Source organism: Tenrec ecaudatus, chromosome 6 (assembly GCF_050624435.1).
Source record: "Tenrec ecaudatus isolate mTenEca1 chromosome 6, mTenEca1.hap1, whole genome shotgun sequence".
Taxonomy (NCBI): domain Eukaryota; kingdom Metazoa; phylum Chordata; class Mammalia; order Afrosoricida; family Tenrecidae; genus Tenrec; species Tenrec ecaudatus.
This window is the reverse complement of record NC_134535.1, coordinates 12,941,879-12,955,208: the sequence shown is the minus strand read 5'-3', so window position 1 is coordinate 12,955,208 and position 13,330 is coordinate 12,941,879. Positions and strand designations below refer to the sequence as shown.

The window sequence follows — 13,330 nt, the reverse complement described above, 5'->3', positions numbered from 1 at the left end:
AAATGCTATCATCTAAGAATGTCTACTTTGGGCATTAGACTCTTTTAAGAACTGTCTCTATGGGAACAATTCGACAACAGTGATGTGCAAGAGGAAGCCAGTGTGGGGAGAGGTCAAACACTTACAGACATCCTCCCCAGGGTAGTTAGTCACCAGACTACAGGGTAGGCCTCTAGGGCAGTTAGTCAGCCAGACTATATGGCAGGTCTCACTCCCTGCTACTGGGGACAATAAACTATTCCTCCTTGAGGCCTGAGACCAAGTGCTCACACCCTACCAATAATGATCTCTATCAATTGAGTCAGGTAACAGGCCAAACTGACTGTGATATCCAAAGTTAAGTTATACACCCATCTTATCAAATGTATACCCCCAATTCCTCCCCTTCCTATTGCATGTATGTCCCTAGACCACCCCTTCTCATTACTGTATTACCTATGGTACCACCCCTCCCTGTGACGTATGTACTCACCTGTGATTAGGGGACTTACACGTCCCTAGAGAATATAAAAAACGTGGGCTAACATTAAAGAAAGACTCTCTCCCTCCATGTGGACCATCGAGTGGGGCTGAGGTGAGCATGCTACCATGAAACGTGTCTGACTCCCATTTATTTCAATACTTCACTTCTATCTCTCATGCTCTCTATGACTTTACTATGATCTTTACTTATTATCGCTGTACAATTGCGCCTACTGGACCCGTAATGCTGTGTTAAGGGCTGGCTTCCCCTGACAAGCCAGAACCCTCCGGGTCAAGTTCATGCTACGGAAGCGCAACCCCTCAGAAAGGAAGGTTGAGAACAGCCGCAGGTGAGCAACGTCCTCGATGTCAGGTAGACACAGCTGGATTGGTCTATGAACAGCTCAGGATACGCCCTGGTGGTGGTAAGGGGGCTCTGCATTGGGCTGCTAATCACAAGGTCAGCACTTCGAAACCACTAGCTGCTCAGAGGAAGAAAGATGAGGTTTTCTACTCTGGTAACAGTTCACAGTCTCAGAAACCCGAGTTCTACCCTGGCCTAGAAGGTCACCATGAGTCAGCATTGGCTCAATGACCAAGAGTGCGCATCTGAGCAACAAAATAATTTCAAAAATAAACTACAAGCATCTCAAAGGAAGTAAGTAGCCAAGGGCAGCCTTAGGGGCCACTAGCTAGAGGGACTACTAGGCATGGGGGGGTGGGGGGCTTGTCACAGAGGTCACCTCCCCAGCCCTGCTCCATGCTCATGATGGGGGGTGGGCTCAAACTCTACTTAAGGTCCCACTAGTTCCCCTGTCCCACCCAATCTGCCCCTGACAGTATCTCCCAGAGAAGTAGAAAGTTCTGAGGTCTGGGCCAATAGCTGCTGCATCCACCCTCCTGGAGCCTGACCACACCTCCATACCAGCCACCAGCCCCGCCCACCCCATTAGATCCCACCCACCCAGGCCACACTGCCTCCAGCCTGCCTCATCTCTTCCTCTGCCCAAAGGTGGGACTGCAGTCCCCCTGACACTCACCATCCCAAGTGCCCAGTGCCACCCCGAAGCGTGGGGCCTGTTTCCAAGCAGACCCCCAGACCCAGCAGCTGGCCTTGCCCCCCATCTCCGATCCTCCACTGCCCAACCCCGACTCAGGCCCTGGCACCTCACCCGCCTTAAAGCAGATCTTTAAGAGCGCCCACAGCTCCTCAGGGTCTCTCACAGACTGAGAGACACGCAGAATTCCTTTGTGGAATCCCCAGCCCCATTTCTCACAGCCTGCCTAGGACCTCCCCCCTTCTCTGCCCCGGCCAAATTCAACCCATTTTCCCCTCTCTGATCCTGTATTGTTCAGGGGCCCTCCCTCCCCACCCCGATGTCCCAGAGCAGGCCCACCATCGGGCTCACCACTGTGGCCAGGGCTGCAGCTGTAGGGCTTTCGAGGAAGATTCCCAACCCCTCCCCATCTCAAGCGGTACCTCCTCCAGTAAGGCCCTCCCCCCACGCCCACATCTGAGGTGAGGTGGCTGTGCTCCCCAATGTTCCTTGTACACCCAGGGGTGCTCCTGCGCTGCCCGGTGCCCCCACTGCAGGGGGACGCTCCAGGAAGGATGCGCAGAGGCTGCAGGGACCGCCCAGCTCTGAGGCCTGTTTGGGTCACCAGGCAGGTAAGGCGATGCCAGCAAAGATGCCCTGCAGCTCAGGAGAGAAACCCCACCCTCCCGTGGGAGGCACAGGACCCAAGAGGGGGGCAGCCTGAAAGGTGGGGGTGTGGGGAGGAGAGGAATGGGAGACAATCGGGGCTCCAGTCCGGGACACCAGCAAACAGACACCAGCTCCGTGACAGTGTTTAATGTTTCCTGTGTATAGCTGCTGAGTTAACCGGCCACCAGCAACCACAAGCTCTACATTCTGATCCAGTCTGGTGATGGGCGGAGCACCAGCTCCTCCCCAGATGCCCTGAGGCAGCACGCATGCGCAGACACACGCACGCGCGCACGACAGGGAGCGGGCATGCTAAGAACACGGCTCTGTGCACGCTTGAGTGTTAGTGCCTGGGGTCACGGGAGCGGGCAGGACATTTACACAGATCCGCCGGCACTCGGGGCAGAGCTGCACACAAGGGCACAGGGACACGTGTGACAGCATCGTGTGCAGGGAGGGAACCAGTGAGCTCATGTGCGCGGGCCGGTACCCGGCAACCGGGCAGCGGACAGGATCCCACACACGGCTGCCTGCACAGACCCCCGCTGCAGGAGGGCCTGGCTGCGTGCGCTCCGGCAAGGACACGAGGGGGACACGTGGTGACACAGGTGGGGTGCAGGGGAAGGTCCAGAGCAACGTGCGCTCCGGCGAGGACGCGAGGGGGACATGTGGAGACGCAGGTGGGGTGCAGGGAAAGGTCCAGAGCAACGTGCGCTCCGGCGAGGATTCGAGGGGGACACGTGGTGACACAGGTGGGGTGCAGGGGAAGGCCCAGAGCAGCAAGAATGGGGACAGCGGAAGCTCTGCCCCCGGGGCTCCCACAGCTCGTCAGGGCCAATGACGAACTCAGGTGGGCACCCAGAGCCCGGTTCCGGCGTCTGAGAGTCCAGAGGCCCAGAAGGCTCAGGGTGGGGAGGCAGACGGGGGCCCAGCACAGGCACCAGGGTCCCCGCCGGCGGCTTCCGTGAAGTGCTGGAGGGCACTGGGGCTTCGGAGGAGCCGCTCAGGCCTCGCTGCTGCCGTTGCGGCCTCCGCCCCCACCACCGCACTCAGCCCACACGAGGCGGGCCTGCTCCTGCAGCACACGGGCCCGCACCACCTTGGCCAGCTCCTCCGCGTGCAGCCAGGCGCTGCTGGGCACCTGCACCCAGGAGCAGGGCAGCCCCCACAGCAGCTGCTCGGAGCCACGGCACTGCCGCAGCAGCTCTGAGTCCCGCAAGCCGGGCCGGCCAAGCAGACCCCTGCAGAGAGGGAGCAGGCATCCGTCAGAGGGACGGGGTACAAAAGGACCCACAAAAGCACAAAAGTGCGGCTAGTCAGAGGAGAGAGGAGAGGAGGGGATGACAGAGAGGGAGATGGAAACAGAAGACGCTGGCACATACACACAATGAGGAGGACGGAGGACAGACAGACAGCTGAACCAACACTGAAACAAACTGCCCTTCCCACCCACCCACCCACGTGCTTGGGGCCTCGCCCACCTGCTCACCTGACTTCCCGGACATTCTTCTCCGTCACCTCCACGTAGATCACAATGGGGTAGATCTCACTGCGCACCAGCTCCCGCACGCCCCGCACCCCCAGCTCCAACAGGCAGTGCTTCTTCTCGGGGGAGGGGACACCCAGGCTCCATTTCAGTCCTGCCCTGAGACCCTCCTCCCCGCCTCCCACGGGTCCATGTCCCACCCTGATAGCGAGGAAAACACTCAGAAGACCTGGGGAGGTCAGTCACCCCACTCCCCGTCCCCCCATCTCTAGGCCTGTCTCCCCATGTGTAGACAGGTTCTGACCTCACCCACACCCTCACAGCTTCCTGGTAGGCATTGGCTAGGGCCAGGGCAAGGATAAGAGAAGGTGGCAGAAGTCACTGGACCCCAGCAGCTCCAGGGAGGCCCACACAGGGTGCACTGCCCTCACCCACCCATTTCACAGGTGAGGAAACTTGAGACGTGCCCAGGCTCTGAACAAGGCCCTTTGCTCGGCTCTGACTCCCACACCCAGGAAGGCAGCCCGCCCCTCCGCCCCGCGCCACCTGTGAGACTGCACCCCACCTGTGAGACTGCACCCCACCTGTGAGACTGCGCGCCACCTGTGAGACGATACACACCTTCCCGACGGACTCCTGGATGGTGCGGATCCTACTGCTCAGGCCAGAGGGGGCAGGCCGGGCCTTGGGGGCTCCAGGGGCAGAGGGTGCGTACTGCTCCTCCCCAGAGAGGCTTTCTGCAGAGGGCAGGAGGAGAGGCAGAAACACAGGCTGGTGGCCTGGCTGCTCCAGTGTCACTCATCCCATCCCCACCCCTCCCCGTGCCATGGCCCACCTGCTGGGCACACGTGGAAATCCAGCCGGGAGCTGGGCAGGTCCAGTAGGTTGCGGATGAGCCGGGGTGCCAGGCATTCGGGAAGCAGCACTACGGGCCGCAGGGCTGACACCAGGAGGGGCCGCACCAGGCTGTAGGGCTTGAGGCTTCGCTCCGGCTCTGGGGCAGGGGAGAGGAAGAAGTAGGCATAGCCTGGCTCCTGACACCCAGAAACCCCATCCTGTCTCCCCCACCCTCTCACACCTACTAAGCCTTCTCACACGCAAAGATGCGCATGTGCTCCCATGTGGGCGCCCCAGCTGAGACCGTAGTAGACGGTAGTAGCCAACACCTCACTGGTCCTCAGCCGCACACTCGCCCCCTACAGGTCATCCTCTACACTGCATGGAGAAAATAAACCCCTCAATGCCATTCAGTCATAGCGACCCTATAGGTCAGGGTAGTCCTGTCCCTGTGGGTTGCTGTAACTCTTCTGAGGAGTAGAAAGCCTGGTCTTTTCCCCTTGGAGTAGCTGATAGTTTCGAACCTCTGACCTTGCAGTTTGCAGCAGTCCAATGCGTAACCACTACGCCACCAGGGCTCCTGTGCAGCCAGAGGGAGGCTTTTTAACTGAAGTCAGATCCTAGGAGTCTTCTCCTTGGGGCACAGGGTTACATGGTGAGCTGCAAACCGCAAAGTCCTAAGCTTGAACCACCAGGTGCTCCACAGGAGAAAGACGGGGCTAGTTGCCGTCTCAGGAACCCACCTGGGGCAGTTGTACCCTGCCCTCGAAGGTCACTAGGAGTTGGCATTGACTTGATGGGAGGGAGCTCGGTTTCTGTGTTTTCAGGGAACCAGTGACTTCCTGTGGTTCTCGGGGGAAAGGCAGCATTGGCCACACGGGTCACGACAGGGAGCTGCCAGAAGCTCAGACCGATTCAAGAGACCACGTGGAACAAGGGGTATCATAGCTGATGTCAGATGGATCCTGGCTCAAAGCAGAGAGTATCCATAATAAACTGTGGATAACCTTGCGGAGAAGGAGAATTTCAGAACACTCCGTTGTCCTTATGTGGAATGTGTACCTAGATCAAAAGGCAGTTGTGTGAACAGAACAAGGGAATGGTGCCGGATTTAAAATCGGGAAAGGTGTGTGCCAGGGCTGTATCCTCTCACCATACTTGTTCAATTTATATGCCGAGCAAATCATCAGAGAAGCTGGATTATATGAAGGAGAATGTGGTAGCAGGGCTTGAGGAAGGCTTATTAACAACCCGTGATATGCAACGGGACCACTAAGAAATATCATGGAGAATAAGTTGAAGTTGTCAAGGATTTTGTGTTGCTTGGATCCATCATCAGTGCTCATGGAAGCAGCAGTCAAGAGAGCAAAAGTCACACCGTAGCAGGTCAATCGGCTGCACAAGACCTCTTTAGCGTATTGAAGTGCAAGGATGTTTCTTTGAGGACTGAGGTGTGCCTGACCCGAGCCATGGGATTCTCCATGACCTCATATGCATGTGAAAGCTGAACACTGAATAAGGAAGACCAAAGAAGAAGAATGGATGCATTGAGTCATGGTGCTGGACAAGAACATGGAAAGTACCATGGACTGCTAAAAGGACAAACATCTCTCTGGGAAGACGTGTGGCCAGAGTGCTCCTTGGAGGCAAGGATGGCACAGGAACCTCAGTAAGGACGGCGCAGGACCATGCAGTGTTTCGTTCTGTTGGGCATGGGGCGCTATGGGTCAGAGCCGACTGGCTGGGCACTAACAGCAGGCGCAGCAACCAGACAGGTGATGATGTAGCATAGTGATTCAGCCTGGGGCCATGGTGAGCCGCCCACTATGTGACCCCACTCATGCCTCCCAGCTTCTCTGTCCGAAAGTGCTGCCTCCAATCACTAGACTCTGGGTGTTCCAAGGCCCACCGGGCTCACCCCGGCACTCCTGGGCTCGGGCAAGCCCTGCTACCCTTGCCTCACCCCCAGACAGCAGGGCCTCTGGTCTGAGTTCCCCATGACCTGCCTCACCCTGTGTGTTGACGTCCCGGGCACAGTTCATTGACTGCAGTCTGCGCCCACGAGAGTAGGCCATGGGGCCCCCTGAGGGACAGAGTTGTACCTGGTGCACTTCCAAGGGGAAGGCTCTCTAAACACACCACACAGTCACATTGCTGGGTCTTTGCAAAAGCTGTGCTCTCCGCCTGAAACAAACTCTTATTCACCCTTGAAGGCCCCAGGTCAAACATCGCCTCTTCCAGGAAGTCTTCCTGTTCACCCTCCAAGTCACGACTCCCTCAGTGAGCTCCCCAGCCCGTGTCCCCCACTCTTGTCTAGGGCCTCATCCTCTGCCCTGATCAGTCCTCTCTGGGAAACTCACCACACAACCCAAGTACAGCTGCTCATAGTCTCTGGGGCAGGGGAAGGTCAGGTGTGTGACCATCCAGCCATGGGCAGACCCTCAATCAATCTCAATCTCTCTCACATACACACAACACACACACACACACACACACACGTACATCTCAGCCATGCCAGTCCATCTGTCCACCAGAGGGAGCCCCGTTCTTTCTAGTGGAACTCCACAGTTGACCCTTCCAGGGACAGCCTCTCAGCCCTCAGGTGATATGCTCTGTACCTTCACACCTGGGCACTCACCTGAGCAGGGTTCCAGCAGCAGCTGCTCTGGGGAGTCCCCGGCAGGACCCCCCAAGGGCTTTGGCTTCACCAGGCGGAGTTGGTCCAGGGCTCGCTTCTTCAGCTGGGAAAGAGGTACGGGTGTGTGCGTTGGGGGGCGGGGGGAGTGACCTGAAAGCTCAGCCCCACCCCATCTTCAGGGAGAGAAAGAACGAAATCGACCTCCCCCAGCCACTGCCTGGGTCAACAGACTTCTGACCAGGGCAGTGCTATGTGCCGCACCCCACCCCCCACCCACAGATGAGGACAATCACCCCTAAGGGCCAGCCAGAGCTGGAGGGGTCTTAGAGACAGGCAGGCCTGCTCCCACTTTATAGACGAGGAGCCTGCAGCCCAGGCACAGGAGACACCTAAGGGTGCATACACACACACACACACACACACCCTCTCCCTCCCTCTGCACAGCAGACTTGGCTTCTGTGGGAAGGTGTCAATCCTGCCTGGGAAGCAGCCTGGTATAGCGTGATAGACTGCAGGGGCTCTGCCCACGAACTAGCCATGTGCCCGCGGACGGGATGAAGCAATGCCTCACTCCTGCCCGTGCCAGCATCACGGCACACAGCGAGCCTCAGACCACCTACCAGTTTCCCACTGGCTTCAAGTCCACTTGACTCACAGCCATCCTCTGAGACCGGGGAGAACTGCCCCTGTGGGCTTCTGAGGCTGTAACTCTATACAGGGGTAGAAAGCCTCCTCTTTCTCCTGCAGAGAGGCTGGTGGTTTCGAACTGCTGATCTTGTAGCTAGCAGCCCAGTGCATAACCACTACCTACGGCACCAGGGCTCCTGTCAACCTACTAGGTAGAGAGCAAAACTGTCCCATTTTACAGATGAGGAAGTCTGTGGTGGTGCCAGTTAGCCTCAGTGGGCATGCTCTCAAGGCCACTCCAGCCCCTCCGCCTCCTGAGTAGTTAACTCTACAGAGAACAACCTCCCCCTAAGCCATGCCCGGCCCCGCCCCCGCCCCCCAAGAATGTGGAAAGGGGCCGTTCTGCAGGGACAGTGGCACTCCAGCATAGCTGACCCTCACAACTGCCCTAGCTCATTTCAAAGTACTAGGGAAACGCATACCTGGCAAATGGTAGATGTTCACTTAAGCCCTGAGAGTGGGGGTGGGGAGAACACACTCCTTCCTCTTTCCCCCACCCCAAGGCTTCCAGAGAACAGATGTCCTCAGGCCCTCCCCTTCTCCTGCCCACACCCAGGGTGCTCACATTGCTGCGGGGACTTCGATGGCGGCTGGAGGGCAGACATTTTTCCTGAACTTCTAGGAGCTGCTGGGCACTAGAAAGAGGCGGGGGGGAAGAGAGGAGGGGCCATGTCATGTGTCCATAGGGCTATGAGGGGCCCCTCTGGGCTCATGGACTGCCCCGAGAATAGAGAAAGTTTGCAGGAAGGTGCCAACCCTGCCACCTGGGCTCCAGCTCCAGGCTGTTAGCTCTGTGTCACCTCTGATAGTTGGGCACGGTGCCTCGGTCCAGGTCCCGCAGCGTGAGGGGGTCCACTCGTGCACAGAACCACTCCTGCCTCCGCTTGTACACCGGGTCCAGCAGCCGCAGGATCTCCTGAGCTTTCACGCACAGGGCGTGGGGGTCGGCCCGCTCGGGCAGGGAGAGGTTGGCGCGAATGTAGAAGGGCTCCGTGCCTGGCCCCTTCACCCAGGCCTCCAGGGCCTCTCGGAAGGTCTGGCAGGCTGGCCGAGGGCGGGACAGGGGCAGCAGAGAGGAGAGAAGAAAGGTGAAGCCAGGGATGGGCTGGTGGACCCCACCGCCCCTCTCAGAGTGAGTCTGAGATCCGGATGGGCTGGGGATTTTCCCAAGGCGACCCAACCCATAAGGAACACAACCAGGACCTGAACCCAAGTCTCTGGACTACTAGCCCAGTGCCTTTTATGTCACTGTCTACTGAGAAGAGGGCAATCTCACAGGAGGCCAGATGGCTGGGGTGACGTTTCCCATCTACCCCCAGGGCCACCCCCAGACACCACACAGAGCCAGGCTTACCCTTGGAGTCTAGCAGGTAGGGGAATGTGGACCCCTGGCTCCAGGGCGAGGGTCTCTGCAGGGTCTCGGCATCCAGGCCAGCAACTTCAGCCCTGGTCTGGGGGAAAACCCAAGCAGGGAGGGACAGAAGTGACTCTCCCAGGTCTAGGCAACTTGGGGGTGGAGTAGGACCCGAGTGTGAGGGAGGCCATGTCTCATAATTCAGACACCCCCACATCAGGGGACATGCCCCACACCCTCAGCTTAGTCAGCCCTCATATCATCAACTGGACTTTCCAGCCTGCCTACCCATCCAGGTCAGGGACGGTCAGTCGGCCCGCCTTCAATCCCACCCTGCCCAATCACAATTTCTACCAACAGTGGCTGGGCAGAGCAGTCGGCAGCTCAATATTGGATCTCCCTCTGCTCAGGCCAATCCCCAGAAGCTCCGCCCAGTGTCCATGATGTGCCAGAGGGCGCCCCGCCCAGAATGATACCCTGGCTCCACCCCCAGCCCAGCGGGGAGGGACCTCACCTCTCGGGGTTCCACTGGGGCAGACCCTGGTCCAGAGAGCACCCGCCGTACCACCGTCCCAGACCAGCTCTCCCCAAGGAATGACTGGCAGTCTGGGCTCTTGTCTTGAGGCTCAGGGCCCCCTAGGGGGTTCCAGCCAGACAATCGGATCGCCAGTGACCTGAGAAGGCAGGAGGAGACCGGAATCAATCCAATGGCACTTCATTCGTTCCTGGAGGAGGGCAGGAAGCGCGAAACTCCCCAGGGCCTTGCATGTGCAGAGCCTCGGCCCTGGGATGCCCTGCCACTCTTCCCTGCCCCACCCGCTGGCTGGTCCTTCCACAGCCAGATCAACAAAAAGGGGCTATTCCCTGAGGAATAAGCCATTGCGCTCAGCTGCTGACTTAAGAGTGAGCGGTTCAAGTCCACCCAGAGGCACTTGTACAAAGGGCCCGGCTTTCGTACAGACTACAGCCCAGAAAACCCCTAGGGAGCAGTCGTACGGGGGCAGGAGGTTCCCGGGAGATGGGTCCAGACTCCACCGCAGCTAACACTAAAAATCAAATGCAAAAAAGGAAAAGTCATTTTTACACCCAACGATAAGACTCTGAAGCCTCTGAGGCAGCCAGGGACAGGTCTGGGGCCGGGAGAGGGGCAGGGTAGGAAATTATAGAGGGCAAGAGGAATACCAGGAGGGGGAAAACCAAAAGCCTCACATTTATATGGGGTTAATGGGATATTATTACTGACTTCATTTCATTGAGATGGCCTGTGGAGCTGTATAGAATATGCTTCTTTAAGAAAATAAGGGAAAAAAAGAAAAAATTTTAAAAAGAAAATAAGACAATAATGTCTGAAGACGAGCGTGAAGACACAGCCTGGAAACCCCAACAGACTCCTTCCCCTCGGAGATCAAAATATGAGTCCGAGCCACTGACAAAGGAAGAAACACGCCGCTGGCATGGGCTTGGAACCGCTAGTGACAAACAAGTTCACTTCAAACAAATGAAAGGAAAAATAAATACCAAGCAAAAATCCTGAGAACCAGCCCGAGGTGGTACCCAGCTCGGTCCCAGTGGCAAACCGTCCCCGCCCCGGTGATTCAGAAAGGGAAGGGTGTTGGTGACTGTCGGAGTGAAAGCCCTGGGGTGAGGGATTCCCGGGTGATGGGGTGCCAGGGCTGCACCTTTCTGGAGAAAAGCTACAGTCACCGTGGCCCCTGCCGCCAGCCTAGGAATCCGCAGAGCGGGAAGGATATGAGTCCGGCAGCTTTCCTGAGGAGCAGGGAACTCGGGCCTTGAGGAACCCTGGTCTCAGACCCCATCCCCTGGCTCTCACTACCTCCTCCTCGGCCACAGACCAGTCACAGAGAACCACAAAGGGGGACTGAGGCTGGACGCCAGGGCTGGGGCTCCTTCGGGCTGGGGATCTGCCCAGCTGGCTTGGCTATCTGCCCTGTGGCCGTAGCTCAGGCCTTGGTGGCTATGAGGGGCCTGGAGGTCTGACCCTTGGAGGCCAGTCGGGGCCACGCCACTCACCCAGACCTGCCTCCAAATGCAGCCCTGAGCGCCCTGGACTCAGAGCCGAGGGGCTGCTGGATTCTTGAGGCAGCATTCCGTCAGGTGAGGACGGCCTGGTCGCCCAGTGCAGGGTGACAGAGGGTCTAAGAACATGCAGGTGGATCAGAAGGCTGGGGGGAGGGGGTTCACATGGCAGGCCTGCCCCTCAGGGGTATGCAGTTAACTGACCGGACTGCCCCTCTGCACTGGCTCTTGGTGGCAGGTCAGAGAAAGCACACACCAGGCCCACACCAGTGGCATGGGGGAAGTCTCGTGACCATGACTGTCATCCCATCCAAGCGTCTCACTGTGGGTTGTGGTCAGAAAACCTAAGCAGCAACAACGCAGAGGTCACCGAAAGGGGATCTGGGATCAGGCTCCCTTAAGTTTCTGTCCCTCTGAGTACCCATTGGCACCCACCCACCAGGGCACAGTCAGTACACCACACAGCATAGCCCTACTGGCATCTCAAGATTCCGGGCAGGCCCGCTCTCTCCAGCCCTCGGTTTCCCACGACCTTCACACTCACAGAGGATCCGTCACAGCCATCCCCACCCTGCCCAGATCTCCCTGAGGGAGCCAAGTGTCCACCAAGCCTCCAGGGCCCCTGCCCTTGGCATTCTCAAGAGTGCCCAGCAGTCAGCTGCGGGTAGGGTGCAGGGCCTTTGCAGGCCAGCAGGGGGCTAGTGAGAGTTGTGGAAGGGAGCTGCCCTCCCAGTACTCCCCCAGCTGGCCAGTGAGGGCTCTCAGCACTGCCACCAATTGGGTCAGGAGGTCAAGTCACAGGCAGATCTGCCCCCACTTCCTGCCCACTGCCGCAGGGTATGGTGGGAAGATTTCTTGGCAGTATAGGAGGAGGCTTTAAAAAGTTCACGGGGAAAATAAATAAATAAATAAAACGTTCACGGAAAAATCCCATTATCTTTTCATTCCCATTGTCCAGTTAGAGGTCGCTTCTGGAAAGCAAGGTAACCTCAGTCCTAACCCAGTCCAGCCCCACCAGCCCCTGCCAGCCCAGCCAAGGTGACCCCAGTGTGAGTGAGTCACCCCCCCAGCCATAAGAACGCCCACAGGGCAGATCACGTGTCTTGAGCCCAAACCCAAGGGTTCAACCTCCTGTCTAGCCACCCCTCCCACCACCCCACCCGGAGGCCCAGTCACCCTCAGGGTCTGGTTCTCTCGGCTTCCAAGTCACATGCACACGCTGTTCCCTCTGCCAGGACGCCCCTCTCTACAAGGCTGCCCACCTTGTTCTCAGTACTTCCTCTCCCTGCTTTCTCCAGGAAGCCCACCGTGATCAGCCTGGCTGAGGCATGGGGCAGATGGTAGTCAGGTAATGACCCCACTCTCATCATCCGGGGTCCTAACCTACCTAAGCCCTCTGTGAGCAGAGGGGTGGCCAGAGGAGTTGGCAGGGGCCGAGGGGAAGTGACGGGCAGAACCCAGAAAAGGGACAGGCATGAGACACTCGGTGGTGACTGGGCATCTGTCTAAAGCAGGCGCAGAACCCCCCAACTGCACCACACTGCCCGGTGGCCTTGCAACCCGACAGATTCCTGACCCAGCGCCTCAGTTTCTCCATCCGTATCCTGAAGCTACAAAGACCAGTCCTGGCAGCTCCCAGTCTCTTCTCATCCGGAACAAAAAAAGGAATGAGGAAACCAAGGGGCTGATGAGACTAGTCCACAGGACGAGCCGTGTGTCCCAAACGGGAGAGGCGGCTGGGGGGCCCTGCTCTCTGGGAGGGGTCCTGGGATGATCCTGGGGGGCTGTGAAAGCCTGCTAGGTGATGGGTTATGGAATAGAGCACAAAAGTGTTTAATTTTCAGGGAAGCACTGAGTCTTTTTTTCTGGAGAGGGGGAGGTAGATCAAATAAGTTTGGGAACCTATGGTTTACATAAGCCGTGGCCTCATCTACCCCAAGGCCAGAAGAATTAGACGGGGTCCAGGTACCATGAGACTACCTTCATCAGACCACAATAGACGTAACCCTAAAAGGAGAGAAAAACATGAACAGAACTCCAATTCCAAAAAAGCCCAGACAACAGGCCGACTCAGACTAGAGGCCTCTCCGAGATGATCCCCCTTCAATGGTCCACAGACCAGG

At 58.0% G+C, this 13,330-nt stretch overlaps 1 protein-coding gene across 1 annotated transcript in view; it reads right to left on the bottom strand.

Annotated features, from left to right (window-relative positions):
• Window positions 1-2,317: 2,317 nt before the first annotated feature.
• Window positions 2,318-13,330, bottom strand: part of CARD10 (caspase recruitment domain family member 10) — a 30,014-nt gene continuing 19,001 nt past the window's right edge. The window contains exons 12-20 of the mRNA XM_075550962.1: window positions 9,665-9,844; window positions 9,171-9,262; window positions 8,617-8,860; window positions 8,382-8,451; window positions 7,130-7,232; window positions 4,490-4,648; window positions 4,276-4,391; window positions 3,658-3,770; window positions 2,318-3,409 (exon numbers count right to left, since the gene is read on the bottom strand). Coding sequence (XP_075407077.1) covers window positions 3,172-3,409; window positions 3,658-3,770; window positions 4,276-4,391; window positions 4,490-4,648; window positions 7,130-7,232; window positions 8,382-8,451; window positions 8,617-8,860; window positions 9,171-9,262; window positions 9,665-9,844 — 1,315 coding nt within the window. The 3' untranslated portion in view covers window positions 2,318-3,171. The remainder of the gene's footprint in view (window positions 3,410-3,657; window positions 3,771-4,275; window positions 4,392-4,489; window positions 4,649-7,129; window positions 7,233-8,381; window positions 8,452-8,616; window positions 8,861-9,170; window positions 9,263-9,664; window positions 9,845-13,330) is intronic.